The sequence below is a fragment of the Corythoichthys intestinalis genome, chromosome 1, assembly GCF_030265065.1.
Source record: "Corythoichthys intestinalis isolate RoL2023-P3 chromosome 1, ASM3026506v1, whole genome shotgun sequence".
In the NCBI taxonomy this organism is placed as follows: Eukaryota; Metazoa; Chordata; class Actinopteri; order Syngnathiformes; family Syngnathidae; genus Corythoichthys; species Corythoichthys intestinalis.
In genome coordinates this window covers 68,408,607-68,436,309 of record NC_080395.1, presented here as the reverse complement: position 1 = coordinate 68,436,309, position 27,703 = coordinate 68,408,607, and the positions used below count along the sequence as shown (strand labels likewise).

The 27,703-nt window shown below is 42.5% G+C and overlaps 1 protein-coding gene across 4 annotated transcripts in view; it reads right to left on the bottom strand.

The window, feature by feature from the left end:
- Positions 1–27,703, bottom strand: part of LOC130916701 (tetraspanin-18-like) — a 78,218-nt gene that overhangs the window by 14,879 nt on the left and 35,636 nt on the right. For 2 of the 4 annotated variants that reach the window (XM_057837613.1, XM_057837622.1), the window contains 5 exons: positions 24,027–24,115; positions 23,764–23,958; positions 16,745–16,819; positions 4,750–4,848; positions 4,489–4,665 (listed from right to left, as the gene is read on the bottom strand). In XM_057837613.1, the coding sequence (XP_057693596.1) occupies positions 4,489–4,665; positions 4,750–4,848; positions 16,745–16,819; positions 23,764–23,958; positions 24,027–24,115 (635 nt within the window). Of the gene's footprint in view, positions 1–4,488; positions 4,666–4,749; positions 4,849–4,937; positions 12,791–16,744; positions 16,820–23,763; positions 23,959–24,026; positions 24,116–27,703 lie in introns of those variants that run through there. The other 2 variants (XR_009063328.1, XR_009063326.1) reach the window with 2 other exon arrangements.

The window sequence follows — 27,703 nt, the reverse complement described above, 5'->3', positions numbered from 1 at the left end:
AGGCCGAAAAGTGCGAGTTCCACGTCCCTGAAACCAAATTCCTGGGCTACATCATTGGCAAGGGCCAACTACGCATGGACCCAGCTAAGGTCTCGGCGGTCCTGAATTGGCCACTTCCTGCCGACCGGAAACAGCTCCAGCGCTTCTTGGGCTTTGCGAATTACTATCGTCGCTTCATCCGTGACTACAGCCGGATTGCTGCTCCTCTCACGGCCCTCACCTCCACAGCTACGCCTTTTTGCTGGTCTGACGCTGCCGGCGCAGCCTTCCGTGACCTCAAAGCACGTTTCACCACGGCTCCTGTGCTGGTCAATCCCGACCCAGCACTTCAGTTTATTGTGGAGGTCGACGCCTCCGAGGTCGGAGTGGGTGCAGTGTTGTCCCAACGCAGAGCCGACGGCAAAGTGCACCCCTGTGCCTATTTTTCCCGCAGGTTGTCCTCAGCAGAGCGTAACTACAGCATCGGCGATAGAGAACTCCTTGCTGTGAAGATGGCCCTTGAGGAATGGCGCCATCACCTGGAAGGAGCGTCTTCACCGTTCCTTGTGCTCACCGATCACAAAAACCTTGAATATCTCAAGTCCGCCAAACGTCTCAATCCGCGTCAAGCAAGGTGGGCCATGTATTTTTGCCGGTTCAATTTTAATTTGTCCTACATTCCAGGCTCCAAGAATACAAAACCCGATGCCCTGTCCCGGCAATTCCAGAAGAGCCAGTCTCAGGCGGAACCCTCAACCATCCTCCCTCCAACCTGCTTCCTCGCTGCCATGGAGTGGGAGATCGAGGCGAAGGTCAAAGAGGCACTCAGGGACCACCCCGACCCTCGTGGGGAGCCACAGTCTACGCTCTTTGTTCCTCCGGACCTTCGAGCCCAGGTATTAGAATGGGCCCACTCATCTCGTTTGTTTAGCCACCCTGGCATTAGGAGGACGTTGTCGGTGCTGCGACAGCGGTTTTGGTGGCCGACCCTTGTGACAGACGCCCGCTCGTTCGTCCTTGCATGCACGGTTTGCGCACGCAGCAAGACTACCACCCGGCCCAGCGCAGGACTGCTACACCCACTACCTATCCCGAGCCGACCATGGTCACATATCGCCCTGGACTTTGTCACCGGTCTTCCTCCCTCCAAAGGCAACACAGCAATCCTCACAATAGTTGATCGGTTTTCCAAGGCAGCCCACTTCGTTCCTCTTCGCAAGCTTCCCACCGCCTCAGAAACGGCTGATCTGCTCACTCACCATGTTCTCCGCCTGCATGGTATACCAGCAGATGTGGTCTCGGACCGGGGACCACAATTCACCTCCCAGGTGTGGAGGGCTTTCTGCGCGGCATTGGGCATCTCGGTGAGTCTTTCCTCCGGCTATCACCCGCAGTCAAATGGGCAATGCGAGCGCACGAATCAACAGCTGGAGGCCGCCCTTCGATGCGCCACGCAGGCCCATCCTGCCTCCTGGAGCGACAATCTGGCATGGATTGAGTATGCCCACAACTCCCTCCCGAACGCCTCATCCGGTATGTCCCCGTTCCTCTGCTCCCTTGGCTATCAGCCGCCGTTATTCCCATCACAGGAAACAGACATTGCAGTCCCCTCGGTCCAAGCTCACGTCAACCGGTGCTCCCGGGTCTGGGAACGGGCTCGCGCGGCGCTCCAACGGGCTTCGCAAGCAACGTGTGTCCAGGCCAACCGCCGTCGCATGCCAGCGCCCGTTTACACCGTGGGCCAGAAGGTTTGGCTCGCGGCCAAGTCCCTGCCTGTGAAGACTGGATCGGCTAAGCTGACCCCCCGGTTTGTAGGCCCGTACGAAATTGTAAAGGTGGTGAACCCTGCAGCCGTGCGCCTCAGGCTCCCTCGTCATTTCCGCGTCCATCCCACGTTCCACGTCTCCCAGGTCAAGCCTGTTTCTTCATGTCCTTTGTCCCCCCCTGTTCCGCCCCCTCCTCCGCCTCTGTCGGTCGATGGGGGTCCTGCGTACCAGGTGCGGCGCCTGTTGGACGTCCGTCGCCGCGGCCGGGGGCTTCAGTACCTCGTCGACTGGGAGGGCTATGGTCCTGAGGAGCGCTCTTGGGTCCCATCCCGGTGGGTGCTGTCTCGGGCTCTCATCCGGGATTTCCACCGCGCCCATCCCGGTGCTCTCCGTCGGATGCCAGGTGGCGCCCGTGGGAGGGGGGGTCCTGTTAGGGCCTCCGCGCCTCCTTCCTGAGCCCTGCCTCAGGTGAGGGGATTTAGCCTGATTACAGGTCTGATGTCAGATGGGTGGAGCGGCCACAGCTGTGGGCAATTACCATCAGCCAGCTTTAAAAGCCCAGCGGACGCACCACCACATCGCCCGATCAACTCGTCTGTTACTCACGTCAGTTGTATCTCGCATTCCTTACATGATATCTTTGCTCACTGGCTCACGACTACCTTGCTTTCGCCCCAGGTCCTGTTTTCTGCGCGCCCCTCGTCGGATTCCACGCCTGCCTCCCTTCCGAGCTTCCTCGTCAGCTCAACTACCCCGAGCCAAGCAAACTTCCACCCGCCACGCTCTTCTTGCGATTGCTAATAAAATACTGCTCGCCAGAAGTTGTCTGCATTGGGATCCCTTCCTGCTCACGCACAACCTAACACCCGCGCCATGAAAATGAGTGGCTTCCGGCCCCAGTCTCGGGTTGGGGACGAATGCGAATGTGACGTCACCCAGGTCAGCATCTGACAATACAGTATTGCTTTATAGCATGCAGATGGACTCCGGACTCAGCTGATTTTCGGATTAATTTGTTTATTTTTTGCATCACGCCAGCAAACTGTGCTGCAGGGATTTGTTGCTGCACCAGGGAATGGCGTGTGAGCCTTTTTGGGTTTTAAAAAGTTCCCGTTCACCCTCGCAGAATGGCCAAAACAAGTGTGAGACCATTGGACTTACGAGGAAGTAAGTAAACATCGTATTTTGTATTATGTCAAATAATGGGATCATGGCACCCGTTTTAATACGGAGGTGGCTAGCATATTGTGGCTGACAATGCTCTTTGTCCACCGAAAATGCCACTCGGCCGACGACCGGCAGCTTGTCGCACAACCTCTTTGATCCTTCACGTGCCCGCCGGGAGAGCGTTATACTCGGCTCAATTGCCCTCTTCGTGTACCCGGTGTTCTGTCAAATTTTCTACCCGATCAGAAAATTTCAACTTTGTGTTAAAAAAGGCCACGAATACAGCGATTAAAAAGTAAGCACTACAAACGTTCTTTAAACTAGATACATTTTGAAACTTTTTTTTTTTTCCGGAAAATTGCCGTTTACGGGCGAACGGAAAATTTTTTGGGGCCGTTTGAAAAATTCCCATCGTCGCGCGAAAATTCCGGTCATGCCGATACTGGAACGGTACCGATTGGAGTTATGGTTCGGGCTGCGCGGCGCGCCGAAAAAAACGTCAACAATTATTGAATAATAATAATAAAAAGTACAATAAAGTTGCACAACAACATAACCTGTGCTTTCCCTTTGGGAAAGACCCAGGTAATAAAGGACTATTTACTTATATTTGATCATGGTCGGACACATCCTGCCATGTTAGATACACAACAACTGCAAGCCGCTCTTTCACTGTTTACGTCTTATCCATGTCATTAAGCATTAATTTACGCTATATTCGTGTTGACCATGTGGCAGCTATGCGCTCCTCCGACATCAGCCGGTTTGTCCGGCGGTCATTCTCCAGCTGCTTCCCCGGCAAACAAGCTCTCCTGCTCTCAGCTGGAGAACAACGAGCTGTAACTTGCTCGCCGTGCGACATGATCCAGGGTAGTTTTGAGTGATTTTTCGCTTCGAAGACTGAAACATCACTCGGTTCGGGTTAGCATGTCGGCTAGCTGTCACGCCTCCTGCTTTGTTTACACTCTCCGAAGCCGGGGCAGGGAAATGAAAAAAGCCGGACTAACTACGGTGGCATAAAATATTGTTCGGGAAAGTGCAAGAAGTAGATAGTTTTGACCATTATGGAGTAATTCTGCCATGTCGTACTGAATAAATGCATTTTTAATATTCCATTTAGCACAAGACTTATTTGTCATGTTCATACCATTTATTTAGCAATTGGGGAAAATACTGATAAAAAATATCCTGTATAAATATTGGAGTAGAGAGATTGAAACAAAGACATTTTGCGGCCCTCTTCTCTGCATTTTTCTCATTCTGAATAATTCCCCCTCAATGGGTTGAATTCTAAATTAGATGAGATCATGACCCTGCCAACGTCATCCTCCTGTTGGGGACGCTAGAGCGCTATAATGACAGGCAGGGGCTAAACGGCAGATTAAAAGACCAATTTCTTGTCATCTGCGCTTAGCCAAATTGTTGTATATAGTCGAATCGTCTCCAAATATGATTCTAATTCATATATTAATGCTATTTAATACATTTTTTTCTGTCATAGGCACTTTAAAGTGCTGTTTGGCATCTTTTCAACAGTTTTGTACCGTTTCTTCTACAGACAACTTTATACACCAACCTTGTCGTTCTGAAAGGCATGGTTTCCACTGACACACTGCAAAACGCTGATATGCTCCAAATGTCCTTGATAGCTGCCCTCCTGGCAACAGGCATCAGGGGTCATCTTGTTGGGATTGAGGAGCCTGAAGAGACTCATGTCAAAGTCCTCGGGGCCGCTTACACCACAGCAGTCAAACTGGGTGGCAAAACATAAGGGATGAGCGTTGATGAAGGCACAAATGTGGAAACTAAACAAATAAATAAATACAACTGGTATTACTGTTGTCATGATGGCATTCCATGTAGAGGTGAAGACATCAGTGGTGTTGTAACCTTGATAGTGGTGTTTCAACTCCCGGGTGAAATACTCTCTGGTTAACTAGGCAGATACACAATGTAACCGGTATGGATTACCCCCAAAAGTACCAAACCAAACCAAAAATGTCAAATGTATTTTGGTGTCCTGACTTCAATAACTTTCCAGGGATGTTTTCAGTATTTTCTGGACTATTAGTCACACTTTTTTTTCATAATTTGGCTAGGCCTGTGACTTCTACCCAGCAGCGTTGTTTTTGGCAGCCCTTTTGTAACTCCCTCAAGTACTACAGGCACAAGTGGTTTCCTCAACTGATGAATTTATTTGATTCTCTCTTGTTGAGAATGCAAACACACACCGTGAAAACTAAAGAAAGACATACAAAAGTACAATTAAAGAAACGAAATACATAAGTACAATTGACAGTCACATAAATACTAAGAAATAAACTAACCTCGTTGGCTGAGTACCGACTGAGGAAATTCGCTTTGGTTTTCTTCCATTAACTCCGCTAGTTAGCTTTCTTTGCTTGTGCTAACAGCTTGAGGCCTTTCCCTCTCTGCTGAGATCGCTTCTTCTCTCACTATAACCTTGCTCCATGTACACACAAGTGCGAGCGCGCCTCCTACTGGCACAAATTGAAACTACACAAAACAGTAAAATGTCCTGAAATCAACATAATACAATGTGGCAGTTACACTCCCACCAAATCTCATTAATTCTGTGAGATTTAACTTATACCTAAATAAACTGACACAGAGTTAATAAATAACTTATAACTTTACTCTGCTTCAACTAAAACGATAACTTTATGAATAGGTCTCTCAAGGTGAGTTGTCTTAATAGTGACCTTTCCATTCTTATCCTGAGTTCTTTCACTAACCAAAAGTCTAACCTTTCTCACTTTACTATCTACACCTGAGTAGACTTCTGTAACTTTGGCTAGCTTCCATTCGTTGCGTGGTGCAAGTTCTTCTTGTAGAAGCACTACGTCGTTGATCTTCAGGTCTCTTTTGTTGGTATTCCACTTCTGTCTTGGTTGCAAGTTGAGCAAATATTCCTTCCTCCAGCGAATCCAAAATTCATTGCTCAAGTATTGTACCCTTCTCCATCTCTTTTGAAGGTACAAGTCTTCCTTTATAAACTGTCCTGGTGGAGGTTGAATGATTGTTGACTTCATAGTTAGAATGTGGTTTGGTGTCAAAGGTTCAGGTCCGTTTGGATCATTCAAATGTTCTACAGACAGAGGCCTGCTGTTTACAATCGCCATGACTTCGTACAAAAGAGTTCTTAAAGATGTACAGTCGAGTCTCTTTGCAGATTGGTCAAGGATTGCTGAAAGAACACTCCGAATTGTTCTTATCTGCCTTTCCCATATCCCACCCATGTGGCTTGCTGATGGGGGATTCATGAGAAATTCACATCCAAAAACTTTCATTTTCTCTTGATTCATTCCCTTTAGAAGACTTGCGAACTCTCTTTGGGCACCAACAAAATTGGTTCCTTTGTCACATCTTAACTGTCGAACATTTCCTCTTATTGCAATAAACGCCCGCAAAGCATTGAGAAATGCATCTGCACTCAGGTCGTCTACTACTTCGATGTGGATGGCACGTGAACACAAACAAGTTAGAATGAGACCATATTTCTTGAGCTCTTTGCGTCCCTCTTTAACATAAATCGGTCCAAAACAGTCCATTCCAACATACGTGAAAGGAGGAGTTGGCTCTGTTCGGTCCACTGGTAAATCTCCCATCTTTTGAAATTCACTTTTCCTTCTGTACTTGCGGCACTTAACACATTTGTAGATGTGAGAAGAAACTGCACGGCTGCATCCAAGAATCCACCAGCCGTTGGCACGTAGCTCATTTAGTGTCATTCCACGGCCTTGGTGTTGAACTTTTAAATGGAAATGACGAATAAGTAAACCAGATATATGGCTGTCTTTGGGGAGTATTACTGGATGCTTCACGTTTGGATGTAGCACAGCTTGACTCAAACGACCTCCTACTCTGAGGATTCCTTCTTTGTCTACAAATGGGCTTAGTCTGTAGAGCTTGCTATTCTTTGTCTTGGGAACTGTTTTCTTTGTTTGCAGAAACTTTATCTCTTCTGAGAAGGCTTTCTGTTGTACAAGTTTGACGACAAACGATTCAGTTTCCTTTCTCTCTTCCAAACTGGTACTTTCTATTGTCTTTTTTCCTTCTCCTTTGAGTTGCTTTACTTTCCGTCTCAAGATTGCTAGCGCCTTGATTAATTTGGACCATTCTGAAAACTTCTCAAATCTTCTGAGAATGGATGAATCTTCTTTTGAGCTTGTAGAGCAGACAAACACTTTGCGAAGTTCTGGATCGTTTTCCTTAATTTCTCCCACCTTGATGTCTCTATCTGGTAGATTTCTTTGCCAGAGAAACGCTGGTCCCTTGAACCAGTTCGAGGACTTGAGTTGTTCCGCTTTTAAACCTCGCGAAGCGTAGTCGGCAGGGTTTTGTTCCGATGCAACATACGCCCACTGCTCTGATGTTGTACTCGACTTGATTCTTTGAATGCGGTTGGCTACGAAGACTTGAAATCTTCTGGCGTCATTGTTTACATAGCCAAGAACCACTGTTGAGTCTGTCCAGAAAAACTCTTGAACGTTTGAAATTTCAAGTTCTGTCTTGAGGAGATCACTGACTCTAACTGCAATCACTGCTGCTGTGAGCTCCAGTCTTGGTATGGTCGTGACACTCGTGGGTGCGACTCTTGACTTTGCGATTACTAAGCAACAATGGACTTGATCTGATTGGTTGATGATTCGAAGATACGAACACATACCATATCCAGTGACGCTGGCATCTGAGAAGTGATGTAGTTCGTATTTCTTGACTTCTCCAAAATTTGGTGGCACGAAACATCTTGAAATCTGTACGTCAGCTAAACTTGATAGGTCTCTGATCCAGGACTCCCATTGTGGCTTTAAATGTTCTGGCAGGTCTTGATCCCAATCCACTCTTTCTCTGCACATCCGCTGGAGAATCTGTTTCCCAAGGAGTACAAAGGGTGCAATGAAGCCTAAGGGATCGTAAACTGACGCTACAGTGGAAAGCACGCCTCTTCGGGTAAGTGAGCTTGATTTCACTTGAACTCGGAATTTGAAAGCATCTGAAGTAACGCACCATTCCACTCCAAGTGTCTTTTCAGTGTGTGGCAGGCTTAGAGACATATCCAGATCCTTCACTGTGGCACACTCTTCTTCCGGAATGGTTGACATCACACTTTCCTTGTTGCAAACAAACTTGTGGAGTCTTAGTTTTCCAGTAGAACATAGTTCTCTTGAGTCTTTAATCAGTTGAATGGCTTCACTTTCAGAAGAAACACTTGCCAGGCCGTCATCAACATAAAAGTTTCTTTGGATGAAACGAATGACATTATCTTTGAACTGACCTTGACCTTGAGCTGCAAGATGTTTTAGACCAAAGTTGGCGCAGCCTGGAGAAGACGCTGCTCCAAAGAGGTGGACCTTCATACGGTAGACTGATGGTGTCGTGTCCAAATCTCCCTTCTCCCACCAAAGAAACCTTAAATAATCCTGATCTTCTCTTGCCACGTGGAATTGATGAAACATTCTTTCTATATCACAGGTGAATGCAATAGAACCCTTGCGAAACCGACAAAGAACGCCCACCAAAGTGTTTGTCAAATCAGGACCGGTCAACAGATGTTCGTTGAGGGAGATGTCTTGGTACTTGGCAGAAGCATCAAATACTACTCTGATTTTCCCTGGTTTGTGCGGATGATAGACTCCATGGTGTGGGATGTACCATGTTGGGGTGTTGTCCAAGTCTTTCTCCGGAACCTTTTCGGCGTCACCTCTTGAAATAATGTCATTCATGAAATTTGTGTAGTCACTGTAGTATGTTTTGTCTTTTCTTAACTTCTTTTCTAAGCACTTCAGACGATGTGTTGCACATGCTTTGTTGTCTGGTAACTTAGGTCTTTCATCACGAAACGGTAGAGGCATCTCAAAATGACCGCTTTCGTTTTGCTTGATGTTGTTTTCAAGTTTCGAGAGGAACTTCAAATCATCTTGAGATATAGGATTATTGTCTAGACTCCTTTCTGAGAAGTCTGCTTCCAGTGCTTTAACAATGTTTGCCATAGTGACATCTTTTACTTTTGTCCTACTGACGTAATGGACCTCCTTCTGAAGCTTGATGGCAGGCTCGAGCTTGGGAATGACTTTCTTTACGATGATCCGATGGCTGATCCCGATAGCATCTCCGTAGTCGAGACAGGGATTACTAAGTTCGACAATGCTCCATCCCAAATCAGTGCGCTGAGCAAATGGCTCATTTTCTTCACCTGACACGATTTCTCTTGGAAGGAGGGCTTGTGAGCAGTTGTATCCAATCAGCATTCCTATTTCACAATTTTGCAGAGGAGTGATTTCTGTTTGTAGGTGCTCCAAATGCGACCAAGCTTTAGCTGTTTCGTTGGTTGGAATGTGAGATTTGTTGGCTGGAATAAACTCTCTCGTGAATATTGGAGGTAGAGGAATGCTCTTGCTTAAGTTGAAACCTCGAACTTGAAGATCTTGCAGTCTGTGAGACTGAACAATTGTGTTTATTGAAGACATAGTAGACAGTTCTAACTTGACAGGTTCTTTATTTGTGTCGAGCAAATCTGCAATTTCACTCAGAACAAATGTTGTGTCGCTTTGTGAATCGAGTAAAGCGTACACAAGAACTTCCTTTGTGGGTTGTTCAGAAGTTGAAAGCCAAACGGGGACTATAGCAGCTGTTTGTGTGTTACTTTCTTGACGAGCAACTCTATTTGTTGTGGCTGTCACTTGTATTTCTTGAACTTGAGTACTTGAACTTGAATCTTCTTCACTTGTACTTGCTTTATTTGGTGCTTGCTTTCGTTCTTCTTTGACTCTATCTTCGTGTAGACAGGTAGGATGTTTCTTGTTACACTTCTCACATGAACTGCGATTTGTACACTTCTTAGAATGATGGCCAGGTCTGAGACAACCGAAACATAGCCTTTCTGCCTGAATGAACTTGACTCTCTCTGGCACAGGTTTTTCCATGAAACTTCTACACTTGTGTAGACTATGCTTAGGCTTCTTACAGAAGATACATGTGAGTTGTGGCTTTTCCTGTATACTTGTCTTCAGTGAATTAGCACCAACTCGTCTCTGTCTAAAAGACTTCAGCTTGTCTGATTGATCTTGCCCTTCTTGCTTGAGTGACTGTAACGAAGTAACAGGGTTACAGGCGATCTTGGCTTCTCTTGTTAGAAATGTAACAAACTGACTGAAAGTAGGGAAGTGATGACTTTGTTCTTCGATTTCCATGACCTTACGGTTCCAGCTTGCTGCGAGCCAATCTGGTAACTTTGCTAGGATCTTTCTGTTCTCATTACAATCGTTGAGAATCTCCAGTGACTTGATGTGAACCATAGCAACTTCACAACTGCGCAGGAAATCAGCAAAATTTCTTAGTTCCAAACTATCCTTTGATGACATTTTGGGCCACGCTTGTAGCTTGTCTCTGTACGCTTTTGCTATTGTGTAAGGATTTCCGTACCTCTCTTCGAGTAGCTCCCATGCAGTGACATAAGCAGACTCAGTTCCAAGTAGGAAGTATCCGTCGAGAGCACTTTTCACTTGTCCGCTAACATATCTTCGCAGATAAAATATTTTCTCATTTTCAGGAATGTTCCTCTGATCAATGAGTGTCTTAAATGAAAGTTTCCAGTCACTGTACCTTAATGGATCTCCACTGAACACTGTAGGCTCAGGAACAGGAATACGGCTAGCACTCATAGCAGCCGCTAGCACTTTAACCAGATCTGTGGCACCGTCACTTGGCGAGGTACTCATAGCATTGTGAATGACCCGTTCTTGATGAGGAGGGAAACTTACATGCTTAACTTCTGTGTTTGACTTTGTAAGATCGACTTGTTCCTCAGTTACACTTGCTTGATCATACACTTGCATTCTGGCTTGTGCTGCTTTCAGATCCTTTACTTTCTCTAAGTGCTGTAACCTTCTTTTCCTTTCATCAAGCGTTCTTTGCAGAGCTTCATACTCTTCTTCTTGTTGAGCTTTGAACTTTGCTTCTTGAGCTTCTCTTTGCATTCTCAATTTGATTTCTTCTGCTTCTCTTTCTAAGCGTAACTTATTAGCTAGCATTTCCTTTTCTGCAGCCTTCTTTCTGACTTCAGTTTCGAGTCTATCAATCTCTTGTTGCTCTTTTTCTTGTTCTTGTAAGACTGTGAGAACAGCTTGGCTTACTGCTGCATCTGCTGCAGCTTCTTGGTGCTTCAGAGAGGATCTGCTTGAATGTGAAGATCGGTTGGTTGTGCCAGAACAGCTCGACTTACTTGTTACTGTTGACTGAAACAGAGAACCTGCATCTGGCCAGTCTTGTTCCTCTTCTATTTCAATTCCTTCCATACGACGTCGAACTTTGTCTATGATGACCCTTGAGATCTCCACACAAAGATCAATTTTGCGTCGGATGTCTTGACTGGGTGAAATGAGTTTGCGTAACTCATCATAAACATTCCGGACATCTTCAAGCATTCCTGAAATATCATTGGTAATATCATCAAGAAGGTGTTCACTTAACTTCTCAGAAGATGAAAGTGGTAGCTTGGATGATCTTGCACATCTTCTCCATTTCTCATAATTGTAGTTGAATCTTTGCTGCAGTGACTTTACTTTCTCCTCTTGCATCTCTTTTCCTTTTTCTGTGAGTGTTTTGTGCCTCTCACTTCTTCTTGGTAGAGTGGTGGTTTGATTTTCTTCACCAGAATCCATAGCTTGCATTTCTTCTGGCTCTTCAGTCCCTACAATAACCTCAACCTGATCTGAGAACTCACTAGGCTCACTCATTTTAGCACATAATCACTAAACTTAAAGCACCACTAAATTAGTGAATATCTTATATAACTAAATGTCTCTTTAAACTGTACTTTGCTGTTTTAAACTAAATAATCTAACTTGCAAAATAACTTGTGACCTTTTCTTGTGTCACTGAAATATTCTTTAACTTGTAAAATAACTTATGACCCTTTTTTATATCACTAAGATAGATCCTTTTAAATTGTAAAATAAATTATGAACCTTTTGTACCACTGAAATATATCTTGAGTGTCTTTACGTCAACTTAAATTTTACCAAATGCAATTAGTGTATCTTTGAACTCTTTAAACTCACAAATGAAATGCAGTGTTCACATTACTGTCACAAATGTACAAATATAAAATCAAAGTACAGCTTGTTTGTGCTTAAATACTTAACTTGAAAACTAACACTCGACAGAGAAGCCTTGGAAAACAGCATAAAATGTCACTTTTAAATTACCATCTTGCTTGGGTTAACTCTTAATTTATGAGTGTCCAACTTTTTATGGTCTTGACTTGATGTGTACTTATCAAACTGTAAACCGATGCCCTCTGGTGGTGAAAATGGTCGCTGCGCCGCTCCCTGCACGTCCTGGTCACGCAGTGCTCTTCTGATCACGCCGCCTCGATGTGCGATGTCCTGGCGCCCAGGAGGCTTCGTCGACGTCGATCTCCACTCGCGCTGATGGACAGTCCGAGTTTTCACTGTAACTCCCTCAAGTACTACAGGCACAAGTGGTTTCCTCAACTGATGAATTTATTTGATTCTCTCTTGTTGAGAATGCAAACACACACCGTGAAAACTAAAGAAAGACATACAAAAGTACAATTAAAGAAACGAAATACATAAGTACAATTGACAGTCACATAAATACTAAGAAATAAACTAACCTCGTTGGCTGAGTACCGACTGAGGAAATTCGCTTTGGTTTTCTTCCATTAACTCCGCTAGTTAGCTTTCTTTGCTTGTGCTAACAGCTTGAGGCCTTTCCCTCTCTGCTGAGATCGCTTCTTCTCTCACTATAACCTTGCTCCATGTACACACAAGTGCGAGCGCGCCTCCTACTGGCACAAATTGAAACTACACAAAACAGTAAAATGTCCTGAAATCAACATAATACAATGTGGCAGTTACACCTTTGAATTTACTTATTACTTATTAGTCGTAATACTTATTAGTCTTAGTCATATCAAAATGTGTTTTTCTTTGTTTAGTTTTTGTTGACGAAAACTCAAGACCAATCTCGTCTACTTTTAGTTCAGGTTTATTCAACATTTTTGTCTGCAAAATTCAAAAGTTTTACTCCAAAAATATAAATAAAAAAAGTTTTCCAACTATTTTGAATGAACACTGACACATGAGCACATAATGTAGTAGGGCTGCAGCTATCGATTATTTTAGTAGTCGATTAATCGATAAACTAGTTAGTTCGAATAATCGAGTAATCGGATAAAGAACATAAAAAAATTTAAATACCTGAGCTGAGCCTCAAACGGTATAAAAAAAAGGATCTGTGTACAACAAAAGAACAATTGGCTAACTTACGTAATAAAAGTCCGCTAGCTTAAATGCTATAAAATACTTTTTTTTTTTTTTTTTTTTAACAATGCGCTTTACAAATGGTTCAGACACATATTCCCACAAAATTGGTTAAATATGCCTTTAAACTAAATTACGAATGCATAAAAAAACTTTAGCTCAAACAAAAACCTAGCTTATGTTGGTCTTAACAGGGAGCAACTGGATTTGGCCATGTAAAATGAGGCAGACTAGAGGGCAGTGCATCCACCCAAATCAATAAAACTACATGTAAACACTTTCAAAACAAACCATTATAATGCCACTTTAATTAAACAAATACTCGAAGCAGCAAAATTTAATTCTAATATTTTTTTCTAATCGAATACTCGAGTTAATCGATTAATCGTTGCAGCACTATAACGTAGCATCTGCAAATCTATCACCTGATAATACACACTCAGCAGGAAAACTACATTATTTTCAATTATTAAACCCACCTGGACGCCACGAACTGTATGTAAAGCTAACATGAATGTGAATGCTATGCTAACGCTACGAGTTACATTTTATGTGTGATGATCACTCAGCACAGACCTTAAAAGGGTACAGCAACATTGCATATTCTCTCTTGCCAAGATGAGAAGACAAATCTTACTGTGTGTGTCTCAAAACAAGCAATGGGGGGACTGGATAGGACACTAATGGGTGAGTTGGTGAGGTGCAGCACGTCACATAAACTATACATAAAATGTCACACATTGTGAACATGTGACGGAAACTATGGCGCATTTTCGTCTTGCTCTCGTCTCGTCAGACGAAAACTGGCATTCGTGTCGTTATGTTTTAGTCCCCCCAAAAAACGTCTTTAGCTCGTTATCGTCTCGTCATCATCCTGACAAAAATTGTTTGTCGACAAAATATTTTTGTTATAGTCATCTTTGACGAAAACAACACTGCTACCAAGAGTTGGTGAAGCTGTTCGGAAATGATATTGAAGATGAAGACTAGATGTAATACTGATTCAGTGAAATTGAAGGTTTGGTAAACAAGATATTGTGTTTTTTCAGTTACCTTTAAAGTTTACGGTAATATGGTACACTAACACGTCTTAGTTTTAGTCTGTTGTTTTCCACTTTATTGTAATTACAAATGGTTGTTGCGGGGCGTCACTAGACTTTGGACTGGGGAACTGGCGAGCGAGCAATTTTTCTTAGCACTTATCTATCATAAAATGTCAGAAATAGCGCTTTAAACTATATATAATCGAAACAAAATACAAGTTTCTGTTCTGAGGTTTTTTTCAGTATTCAAAATCAAAATTGGGACATGCTTTGTTGATAGTAAAGAGCACAGTATCTTTTCTTGTATTTACCGATCGACTGTTTGTATTACTCCAACACACTTAATATAATAACTCAGGGAATAGTGTTGTTTTTCGGATTTACTGTTTGACTGTTTTTATTACTCTGACATACCCAATATAAAATAAATAGCACTTACACTATAGTTTAAGGAAAACAAGCAGAATATAGGGCATAAGAGATACATGACACCTTCCTATCACGGAAGCCCAATGTGTGCTTCATGCATCTGACTGAGCAAGATTGGCGCTGACGAGGCAAGACATCTACAAGCCCATGTCTGCACCACCAACTCTCGCAATCAGTTCTCCAGTCCTGAACAAATGGCGGGACGTCCTGTCCCAATACAAGGAACACCGGAGAACGCCCGATATCCAACTGATAAGATTCCAAGAGCCCCCTTTGAGGTGGCAACATCCACAACCCTCGTTACACTGACAACAGTATCTCCCGAATCCCCCTGTCCAATCCACAAACTGACAATAATCCTTAAACAACGCCATGGCACAGCATTCTTCTGCCCACAGCCCGCCCCGCGAGAGACTTAAAAAAGACTGCACGTTTAACTATTCGTTGTCATTTTTCTCGGGAACCTTTTGTTGACTTGTGATATGGTGACCTTGGAACGAGTCTGCCTCCTCGCGTGAGTCTGTTTCTGTTTCGCCTTGCCGTTTGATCGCTGTCGACGTGAATACATTGTCTCTTCCTACACTCTGCTGCTCTACTTTGTCTGGACAGAAATTGGGGTGTATCACTGTAACTGTTATGCAATTAATCAGTGTTTCTCAATGAGCAAATAACTTTCTAACATCCATTTGCAAGAGTAATGCTGTTTGAGTCAAATATATATATATATATATATATATATATAAAAGACATCTTGTTGCATATTACAGGGACTGCAGTAACAAATAAAATGCTTGTACAACCCCTAGCAAAAAGTATGGAATCACCAGTCTCGGACGAGCACTCACTCAGACATTTTATCATGTAGAACAAACGCAGATTAAAAAGCTTGAAAAAAAATAATGAATTAGTTCAAAAGTGCAACTCTTTAGCATTCAGAAACACTAAAAGAAATTAATAAAAACATTGTGGTGGTCAGTAAATGTTACTTTTATAGAGCAAGTGCAGGGAAATATATATGGAATCTTTCCATTCTGAGGAAAAAAATATGGAATCATGAGAAACAAACAAAGAAATAACAATCAAAACACATCTCTAATATTTAGTAGCACCACCTCTGGCTTTTATGACAGCTTGCAGTCTCTGAGGCATGGACTTGATGAGTATTCTTCATCAATTTGGTGCCAACTCTCTTTGACTGCAGTTGCCAGATCATCCTTGCAGGTCGAAACCTTGCTGTGGACCATTTTTTTCTATTTCCACCACAGGTTTTCAATAAGGTTGAGATCTGGGCTATTTGCAGGCCATGACATTGACTGGATGAGTCTTTCTCCAAGGAATGCTTTAACAGTTTTAGCTCTGTGGCATGATGCATTGTCTTCTTGAAAAATGACAAACACATTTTCAATGGAAGGGATAAGAAAGCTGTCTAAAATTTCAATGTAAACTTGTGCATTTATTGAAGATTTAACCACAGCCATCTCCCCAGTGCCTTTGCCTGACATGCAGCCCCATATCATCAAGGACTGAGGGAATTTTGATGTTTTCTTTAGGCAGTCATCTTTGTAAATCTCACTGGATCAGCACCAAACAAAAGCTCCAGCGTCATCACCTTGTCCAATGCAAATTCTTGACTCTTGACACCTTGTCCAATGCAGATTCTTAACTCTTGACAAGGTGATACGTGCATAAAATACCATATCAAGGAACCATGTCCAGATTGTGTATATGGAGTGAATAGAGTGATATGACCATATGAAATAGGCACATTCTATAGATTATGCTATGTAAACTTAAAACTCCAAGGTATTTTATTTATATATTTTACCGGTGAAATGTATACTGGGGCACGTGCCCCAGTGAAATTTGTCTGGCAACCCCGATGGTTTGTCCTTCCCACCACTTCATTGTACTCAGGTGTGATTTATAGTCCAAAAAATATAGTGTACACATCTAATATATACATACACTAGAACTGTTTATAAACTGTAGTTAGTGATGAAAACTGTCAGTTCAAAACTGAATGAATCCGCAGATTAGCGCTACTACTTACATGCTCCCTGGAGAAGAAAGCCAGGATGGCAGCTGCCAGCTCAGTCAGGAAAATAAAAAAGATGAACATGAAGAACTGTAGTAACAGGGGGAAAAGGTGAAGTTACCCATTGAGTATCATGCTTGTATAAGTCTTTCTTGTATTGTAAAACAAGAAATACAAAGAGCAAAATATTTCGCCAAAAGTTTCAAACAGACAATAACTATAGTAAAATAAAATCAGTATCACGCCTGTGAGTGACATGAACTTTCTATGCTCCTCCAGATAGAAACCTAGTGTTTTCTCAATTTATGAGTGTGCGATGAATAGAGAGGAGGAAAGATCAAGACCAAGTGAAAAGGAAATATTATGCTTTTTATTCTTCACCTTTCAAATGCACCTTTATGTTTGTAAAATATCTTGCTGCTTTCGTTAAGTTATCTGTCAGTCTCAGCGGTAGTCAACTGACACCACAAAAACACACACATTTTGTGAAATGTAACAGTGGTTTGAAAGAGTATCTGAACCTTTTGGATTTTCTCACATTCATTCATTCATTCATTTTCCATGCCGCTTTTCCTCACGAGGGTCGCGGAGGTGCTGGAGCCTATCCCAGCTAACTACGGGCAGTAGGCAGGGGACACCCTGAACTGGTTGCCAGCCAATCGCAGGGCACAAGGAGACATACAACCATTCACGCACACACTCATACCTACGGACAATTTAGAGTGTTCAATCAGCCTACCATGCATGTTTTTGGGATGTGGGAGGAAACCGGAGTTCCCGGAGGAAACCCACGCAGGCACGGGGAGAACATGCAAACTCCACACAGGAAGGCCGAAGCCCGGGATTGAACCCTTGATCTCAGAACTGTGAGGCAGACGTGCTAACCACTCAGCCACCGTGCCGCCAATGAATGTTCTCACATTCCTGCAGAAAATCACCATCAAATGTGATATGATCTTTGTCAAAATCACACAGATGAAAAAACAGTATCTGCTTTAACTAAAACCACCCAAACATTTACAGGTTTTCATATTTTAATGAGTATAGCATGCAAACCATATCAGAAGACGGGAAAATAAGTAAGTGAACCCTCTGCCTTAGGAGACTTATAGAGCAATTGAAACCAATTTTTACCAAAAAATTTAGGTCAGGTGTGTGCCCAGTCACTGATGAGTGGTTTAAAACTGCCCTGCCTACTATAAAACACACACCTGGTAAGAACTGCCTTGATGAGAAGCATTGTCTGATGTGCATCATGGCTCGGTCAAAAGATCTGTCTGAGGACCTGCGATCAAGGACTGTTGATTTGTATAAAGATGGGAAAGGATACAAAACCATCTTTAAAAGTCTGGATGTTCATCAATCGACAGTGTTGGAATTCGCCCCCCGGCCAAGCCGCACGGAAATGGTGCTCCGTTGCTTACCGCTTCCTTGCGCCAACCGGGAAGGCGGAAATTCCGCACGTTCACCTCTTGTGTTAACCCTTTGTACTGACTCCATGTTCCAAAAGTTTGAAGAAGGCTCACCGGAAACAGGTTGTCAATTTATTTTTCAACAATGGTCAAAAACAAGGCAAAAACAGACGACGGAGGAACAATGTTAAATCCAAAACAAGGCTACATACAAAGTTTTTGAGCAGCAAAATCCGTGTTATCTAAGTGTCCAGTGTTTTTTAAGTCCGTGGTGGAGTAGGCCGGGCCGAAAGTGTGGCTGAGTGTTGTTTCGGGACCATCCCTCTGTGGCCGGTTTTGGGCGGTTAGGTTCGTCCGTGGATGGGACGTGGTTGCTACAGCGACCGACGCTAGTCTTGACATCCCAAGCGGCCGCTATCAACTTTGATATCCAGGCTGGCTTTACTTGTTTTAGGACAAAGCGCGCTGCTCTTTGTCCTTGTTGGTGGTCGGGAGAACTGATTGCAAGAGTTGGTGCGTCAATCTTGCTCGTGACGCACACGTTGGGCTTCTGTGATAAGATGTTATTGTGTATCTATTCTGCTTCTTTTCATTAAACTATGGATTGCTATTTATTTTATATTAGGTGTGTTAAAATAGTACAGCCCTACAGTAAATATGAGAAATGATACTATTGCCTGATTAATTATATTGCGTGTGTAGCAGGGGTTCCCAACCTATTCCACTAAGGCACACTGTGGGTGCAGGATTTCATTCTTACCAAACAAGATGACAACACTTTTTCCCCAATCTGGTGTTTTACAAGTGCAATCAGTTGATTGCAGTCAGGTGTGGCTTGTTTTAGCAGAAGCCTCATTGGTTCAACTGTCTCTGCTGGATCGGCTGGAACAAAAACCAGGACCCACAGTGTGCCTTGAGGACTGGGTTGAAAACCCCTGTGTTAGAGTAATGCAAACAGTTAGACGGTGCCTACGAGAAACGGTACCATTTTTCCATTTCCCCCTCATGAGCCCTGATAAGGTGATTCACTTTACTGTGTCCAAGGGCATGGAGTGAAGTCTGCCTAAACTATAGTTAGATGAATGTGTTAGACTAATGCAAACAATTAAATGAATGTGTTAGACTAATGAAAACAATTACTGTATATGGTGTGTGCGAGAACGGTACCTATTCCCTTCAACAGTCAAAGAAGTTGTCAACTAATGGAGAGTTTTTGACACTGTTGCTTCTCTCCTAAGGTTGACCGTCCACCAAAGATGACGTCAAGAGTTTAGCTCAGAATACTCAGAGAGGTAAAAAAAGAACCACAGAGTGTCTGCTAAAGACTTACAGAAATCACTGGCACAGTCCAAAGTATCTGTGCACACATCAACTTTATATAAAACTATGGCCAAGAATGGTGTTCATGGGAGGACTCCACGGAGGAAGCCACCACTGTCTAAAATAAACTTTTTGCTCGTTTAATGTTCGTAAAAAGGCACTTGGAAACTCCACAGAAGTTTTAGCAATATATTTTGTGTACGGATGAAACCAAAGTTGAATTGTTTTGGAGTAACACACAACGTCATGTGTGGAGGAAAAATAAAGCAGCTCACCAACATCAACACCTCATCCCCGCCGTCCAAAACTTCAGAATAGTTTCAAAAGAACAAAATACACATTATGGAGTGGCCAAGTCAAAGTCCAGACCTGAACCCCATTGAGATGCTGTGGCATGACCAAAAGACAAATTAGTCCTGATCTGCAGCTACAGGAAACATCTGGTTGAAGTTATTGTCGCCATAGGGGGCCACAAAATATTAAATGTGACTGTTCACTTACTTATTTTTCCCCTTTTGTCATTTTTTGCATACTATACTCATTAAAATATGAAAACCTATAAATGTTTGGGTGGTTTTAGTTAAAGCAGACACTGTTTTTTCATCTGTGTGATTTTGACAAAAATCAGATTACATCTGATGGTGATTTTATGCAGAAATGTGACAAAATCCAAAAGTTTCATATACTTTTTCACACCACTGTACTTAAAAAAAATATAACTAAAAACAAAAGTAGAAAAATACTCAAGTATACGTAATAGAGCATTTGGTAAAAGGAATACTCATGTAATGATTAACATTATAAGTAACTGTTTACAATGCCTGTTGTTTTTTTTAACAATGGTATATTTTTTTCACAGCACAACTTTTATATGCCTCCTTTTATGCACCCCCTGCTGTATGTGACTTCCAGCGCCTCTGACCATTTGCAATGATCATGTGAGTATATATCTTATCCAGTCTACAACCTATGTGTTTCTATTCCCAAAAAGTATATGAGTACATGGTAGTCTTAAAATATAAGGGTTTCAAATTGCACCGGAATTAAGTTGGTGCACTAACAAATAATTTTTAGAGAGGTTGGTGGGAGGCAGGGGTGCTTTCGGAACTCTTTGTCAACATGTGAGCACACTAGCAAAATATTTAATTGGGTAATACATTGACAGCATCTACAAAGACAATGTTTATCCCTCTTTCCATTTAAATTTCAGTTACTGACCAACATATGTCCACATATAAAGATTGACCCCCATGTTAAGCACATACCACAAGCATGCCAACTCTGTTCATATTCCAAATGTCAATTTATTATACATGAAAAAAAACTCGAAAGTATAACATCTGCCGAGAAGAACTCAAGCAACTTCGGCATCTGTCGTTAATGTTTTCTTTTTTTCCAGATTGATAGATCATTTATCGAAGGCATCTCCGATGCATATCCTTATTTTCAGAATTAGTCTTGACTCATTTGCGATTCCTAACTTTTTTTTTTTTTTTTTTGCTATAGCAGTAGATGATGTCCCTAATTTGGACTGTTTGTGTAAAGTTGTGGTAGCCTTGGTGGAGGGCGGGACATCCGTTGTAAACACAGATTCAAAATAATAACTTTTATGGGCTGATAATGGACTTTAAAAATGGGAAAGTCAAGGCTTTACCATTGAGAAACGTGTTAGAAGTATTTGCAAAACATATGTTTCTTTCATTTCTGTAGAAATATTATGGCCATTTAATGAATAATTGAAGTCTAGTTCTTACATATGACTCGAATAATATACAGTGGGGCAAATAAGTATTGAGTCAACCACTAATTGTGCAAGTTCTCCCACTTGAAAATATTAGAGAGGCCTGTAATTGTCAACATGGGTAAACCTCAACCATGAGAGACAGAATGTGGAAAAAAAAAAACAGAAAATCACATTGTTTGATTTTTAAAGAATTTATTTGCAAACCCTGGTGGAAAATAAGTATTTGGTCTATACCAAAAGTTCATCTCAATACTTTGTTATGTACCCTTTGTTGGCAATAACGGAGGCCAAACGTTTTCTGTAATTCTTCACAAGCTTTTCACACACTGTTGCTGGTATTTTGACCCATTCCTCCATGCAGATCTCCTCTAGAGCAGTGATGTTTTGGGGCTGTCGTTGGGCAACACGGACTTTCAACTCCCTCCTCACCCCGTGGCAGAGGTTGCGCTAGACATTTTCGTTGTCTGTCATTTTGACTGACAGGGTCATAAAAATCCGGTCATAATCTATTTTTACCCGTCACTTAAATTTTTAAAATGATAATGATGACATATTGAATAGTATTTAGTTTTCATTCATTTTTAATTAATATTGTATCGCTTGCTTGGCGGCGAAAAATTAGACACGGAAGTCGTGGTATTTTTCTCCCTCTTTTTACTCTGCTTACCGCCAACAACACCAACAAAACAACAACTCCACCCCCAAAGAAAAAGAGGCAACTATATAGACCCCAATCACCAACGTCACACAATGATCTTAATTGTGGTTGTCAGCCCAAAATCTTCTAAATATATATTAAATGCCTCTTACCAGATATAAAATGACTACTACATAGTCTGTGGTGATCGTTTGGTGCCCAGATTTCTTGTCGAATTACAGCAGTCCATCTCGCTCTCCACTTCGGGTCTCTCAGAATACGGTAGAACTTCAAGTCTCACCATCTATCTTCTCTGTTACTGCAACCAACCGCCACACACGCCTTCACCATTTTGATTATTAATTTTTAACGAGCAGAAAAACACGCCGTAATAGGAGGCATGTACGTAGCGGTAATGTGTAAACACGACGAGCTGACGGATAATATGGCGGCTCCAGTCAGGGGGGCGGAGTTTTGACGTCATGTGATTGGGGTCTATACACAGGCGGCAATCTAGTCCACCAATTGGATGACGCGCTGGCACACCGGGTGCACCAATAAGAACCTTGCGTTGATGTGTCAATCACGGTGCCGCCGCCAGACCCCAGTGACGCTACAATATTCTGACAGAATAGCCAACGACGTCATGCATTAAGAGAGACAATAGCTAATTAATATGCTCACTCGCCACCCTGTGGTCTGGGGTGTGAATTGCAACCTGTCAAAATGACGGACGGACTTCAGTTTTTTCTGTCACCGTTTTAAAAAACCGGTCAACGACGGCAAATATTCGGTTAACGTGACCCCTGCCCCGTGGCGTCAAAATGATAACAAGAACGGGGAGCAAAAATCCCAGAACCACACAGGGGGACCTAGTGAATGACCTACAGAGAGCTGGGACCACAGTAACAAAGGCTACTATCAGTAACACAATGTGCCACCAGGGAATCAAATCCTGTACTGCCAGAAGTGTCACCCTGCTGAAGAAAGTACACATCCAGGCCCGCCTGCGGTTTGCTCGAGAGCATTTGGATGATCCAGAAGAGGACTGGGAGAATGTGTTATGGTCAGATTAAACCAAAATAGAACTTTTTGGTAGAAAGACAGATTCTCTTGTTTGGAGGAAAAAGAATACTGAATTGCACCATACCCACTGTGAAGCATGGGGGTGGAAACATCATGTTTTGGGGCTGTTTTTCTGCCAAGTGACCAGGACGACTGATCTGTGTAAAGGAAAGAATGAATGGGGCGATGCATCAAGAGATTTTGAGTGAAAATCTCCTTCCATCAGCAAGGGCATTGAAGATGAGACGTGGCTGGGTCTTTCAACATGACAATGATCCCAAACACACAGCCAGGGCAACAAAGGAGTGGCTTCGTAAGAAGCATTTCAAGGTCCTGGAGTGGCCTAGCCAGTCTCCAGGTCTCAACCCCATAGAAAATCTGCGGAGGGAGTTGAAAGTCCGTGTTGCCCAACGACAGCCCCAAAACATCACTGCTCTAGAGGAGATCTGCATGGAGGAATGGGCCAAAATACCAGCAACAGTATGTGAAAAGCTTGTGAAGAGTTACAGAAAACGTTTGGCCTCTGTTATTGCCAACAAAGGGTACATAACAAAGTATTGAGATGAACTCTTCGGTTCTTTCCTCCTTCAGGCAAATCATGTCACATTTTCTAATTGTCAATGATACCGATGATGATGACAATAAATATATATTTTTTTAAAAACAACTTTTGGTATTGACCAAGTACTTATTTTCCACCATGATTTGCAAATAAATTATTTAAAAATCAAACAATGTGATTTTCTGTTTTTTTTCCCCACATTCTTTCTCTCACGGTTGAGGTTTAACCATGTTGACAATTACAGGCCTCTCTAATATTTTCAAGTATTTTCATCCTTACAACAAAGAGACTTACAAAAAGTAGCAGACATTTGTTCTCACGGATGGCTCCGCAGCAGCCCAGGAAACCCAGCAGGAATAGCATTGCTCCAATGGCCAAGATGACGTAGACCCCAGTAAACAGTAGGGGGTTGGCTACCATGATCTCTCTAAAGCCCGTGGGGTCCACCACCACCCAAACACCAACACTGAGCATGAAGGAGCCCCCAAGCTGGAAGAGATGTATTTAAATGTGCATTAAAGTTGCAAATATTTGTTTTGTTATCTTGGTAGACTCACAAAGATGAGGAAGTTGAAGATGAACATCAGGTACTTCATACAGCTGAGGCAATCACCTTCCATGGTTGAACGCCCACGCACGGTCACAGCTGTTACACACATTGATAGGGAGTAGTACAGTGAGTGAACCTTAACAATAAAAGAGCATGACTCAAGAAGAGCAGCACATACATCGGAAGAATATCATTGTCAAAAATAAGTGCAGCTATAACAAAAACTCGGATATCGTGTTTCTATAATTAATACTAAAGCATGTTTATTGCATCACACAAACAGAAAAAAAAGGCTCCACAAGTGCCTGAATTTCCTAGACTTAGAAACATCTCTTATAAAGTTGAATAAAAGGTTAAATAAATAGCTCTGTGATTTTTTTTTCCCACAGAGAAGAAAGTCCTGATGACCTCACCTAAGCATCCTTGAGCAAGATACTAAACCCCAGGTTTCTCTTGGTGCAGTAGATAAATGAGGATATAGTGTGAAGCGCTTTGAGGGCTTTAAAAAGGTGGAAAGGCGCAATACACGTGTAACTCTATTTACCATAACCATTTAACCAATCAGAGGACGGGGTGAATACTCGAGGTGTTCGAAATTTCCGATTCTTAGATAATTCGCGATTTGGACGTGGAATATTCGAGAACGAGTAACAAACATCCAAATTCCGATTATTGAAATATATCTAGTGAAGCGAAACTAAAACACAGCGCGGTCTTCGGGACACAATGAGGAATGGACCGAGAGTTAACGTTGTGCTTGTCATCAAGGGCGTAGGTTTGCATAGGGACGGTAGGGACATAACACCACCAACTTTTCGGGATGTTCAAATTGTCCCCACCAACCTTTAAGCAACTTTATATGCATTATACAGGGTGATTCATAAAGAATGTGCCAAAATCATCCGACATGTATTCATTTTAAAATCATTGAAATAGACCGAATTATTAATTAATTGATTACTTAAATTAATTAATTACAATTAATTAATAATTTAATAAGAATTAAAAGCCTTTTTAACAAGTAAGTCATTTTAACAAATTAGAAGTCATATCGGCTTGATGTTGTCTGTGACGCTGACGGTGGACATTGAGCCCTTTTAAAGGATGAAATAAAAACTTACATGTTACATTGTATGTAACTTTACACAAAGTTACATACAATACTTGTGTCAAGCTAGTTATCAATTGTTTTTTTTTTTAGTTTACTTTTTAAATATACTGCAATTGTTTCGGCTTATTCTTTTTGAATCACCCTGTACAATGAGTTCAGTTATACAGATAATTTAGATTGTCTTCCCATACTGAATGTTGTAAGGATAGAATTGACCCTGCCATTATTTAGTGAATTATTTTCACTGTGTTCAAACTTACATTTACCCCTTTTCACTTGCTGAATGCGCCGGTCCACCCTCCCCCCCCACCTCAAACGCACGTTTGATTAGCTGATGACTTGACCTACCCCCAACAACAACACGCAGGCACACCCTGACAGAATTACATGTCGACAACATGCCGCCTCCTCCGCCCACCCTTGAAGAGGAGGGCGATTATAAGGGTTTTTTTTTTTTCCGGCCAGCAGCCACTGTAAGTCATGTAAAAAGATGTCAATGTGAGGAAACACACTACAATTTTTGTTATTGGAAGTCCGACCTGCATCAGAGTTAGCATTACATTAAAATGTGTGAAATTGCTAACCTGCAAAACTCGAGTAGGAAGCTGCTCGGAAAGAAATGTCTCTCTGTTTGTGCTTTCTACTGTTAACATTTATTAAAGTGTGAGAAATGTAGTCAACTCTGCTGGAAACTATAGAACCAGACAATCGTGAGCAAGAAGCTGCTTAAAGCGAGGCGGGTGCTGCATAACCTAGTGTGACCATATTTTAATTTCGAAAAAGAGGACACTCAGCCCGGCCTCAAGATACTTGAATTTTACTCGAAGTTCACTCAAAGATGCCTATATCACTTTAATATTTTTAAAGTGTGTCCCCTCACTCTGGATGGAAAAATGCAGTTTGAAAAGATAAAAAAAAATATATATAACGTATAATATATCATGCAGACCCATAGAAATGTAGTCCAGTCAATACACATACACACAGTAGGCTATGTGCCAACTAAACATTTTTATAAATTACTAACACGACAATTGTCCTTGACAAATTGTTATTCCCATTCAATTTATATTCTCATTCAATGTTCTAGATTGCACACAAACAAAAACCGAAATAAACTGAGAAACTATTCAACCAGCATGTTTCCAAACATAGCAGTTCCAAACTACGTTTCCCATAATGCCTAGCGCGGTTCAGCTTACACAGTCAAAGTGTGAAGGCCCAAGTACACTGCATGCGTGATCGTTGCGGTTCCGGTCCGGTTGAGTGTTGCCTGCGTGCCACGCAGTCCGTCAAAAACAGGCAAATCATACCGGCTGCTGCACGGCTGCGGTCCGCCAACCTCGTCCCCCCGGTGAGCTCTCGCGTGATCGCGCGCGATAATGTGCCATTTAAAACAACGAAAAACACACGGAGTCTATACTCATCAGAGAAGCAGAGAGAGAGCACATATTTTCTTTGCATATTGATATTTTAGTTAATCTGGAATTAAGAGACGGACATGACTGCATCATGATGAGATCAGGACAGAAAAACACACATAATAGGACACCTTGCAGCTTCCTTTTTAAAATTGTCCTTATAGAAAGGATCTGCTGCATCATAAATGATTTTGTGGGTTTCCACCTCCATGATGAAGCGCTCATCATCCATCTTCGTTCGTGTTTAAACCGTGATTAGGCACCTGGGTTGTTACGTCCAGGCCCAGCTCCGCCCATTTTGCCGGATGCGTGTCCGGCAAAAATAGAAAATAGCCTATACCATCCGGCGGGCATGCGGCACGCCGGAGGTGGTTCGCAGTCAAGCCGGAGCACTGACGCGGCCGGTATACGTTGAACAATAGGATATAATGGGAACGGATTGGCTCCGGCGCTATTTTTTACCGGAGTCGGACCGGAACCGCAACGATCACGCATGCAGTGTACTTGGGCCTTAAGTCAAAGCTCCGACAGAAGTCAACAGTTGCCATTATACACGTATTTATCGTAAAAAACTTCAGGCGTTGTGGCCAAATCGTCAACCCAGTAGATGGCGGTAATGCCTCATGATAGGGGTAAACTGCCAACAAAAACAAGAAGAACTACTCCTTCCCTCCCTACTACTAGGAACCATGCCATCGCAGGCAGGCGCTGCCACCCGGCGGCCGGAGGAATTCTTTTCAAATTGGTCCCGTGAAAAATCATATACAGGTAAAACGGACATTTTTATGAACTTATAAAACCCGCCCGGACAACAAGGATACTACCCAAAAGTAGGACTTGTCCGAGCAAAAGAGGACGTTTGGTCACCCTAGCATAACCTCATATGTTGCTCACACAACACAACATGCACAAAACATAATCATAATTAACCAGGTATATGAAAAAAAGAATTGGGATGCCGCAAGCTATCCACACTAGCATTGCAATCGACTGGTCGATTGTAATTAACATAATGAACACCCCTGATTTAGCATATCAATTAATTAGGTTCATATTCGTGAGAAATGTAGCCCTGATGCCCGTTCACCCAATCTGTTTGGTCTTATTAATGTCCCATCTAGAACAAAAAGTGTACATGCAGGTTATGCTGTT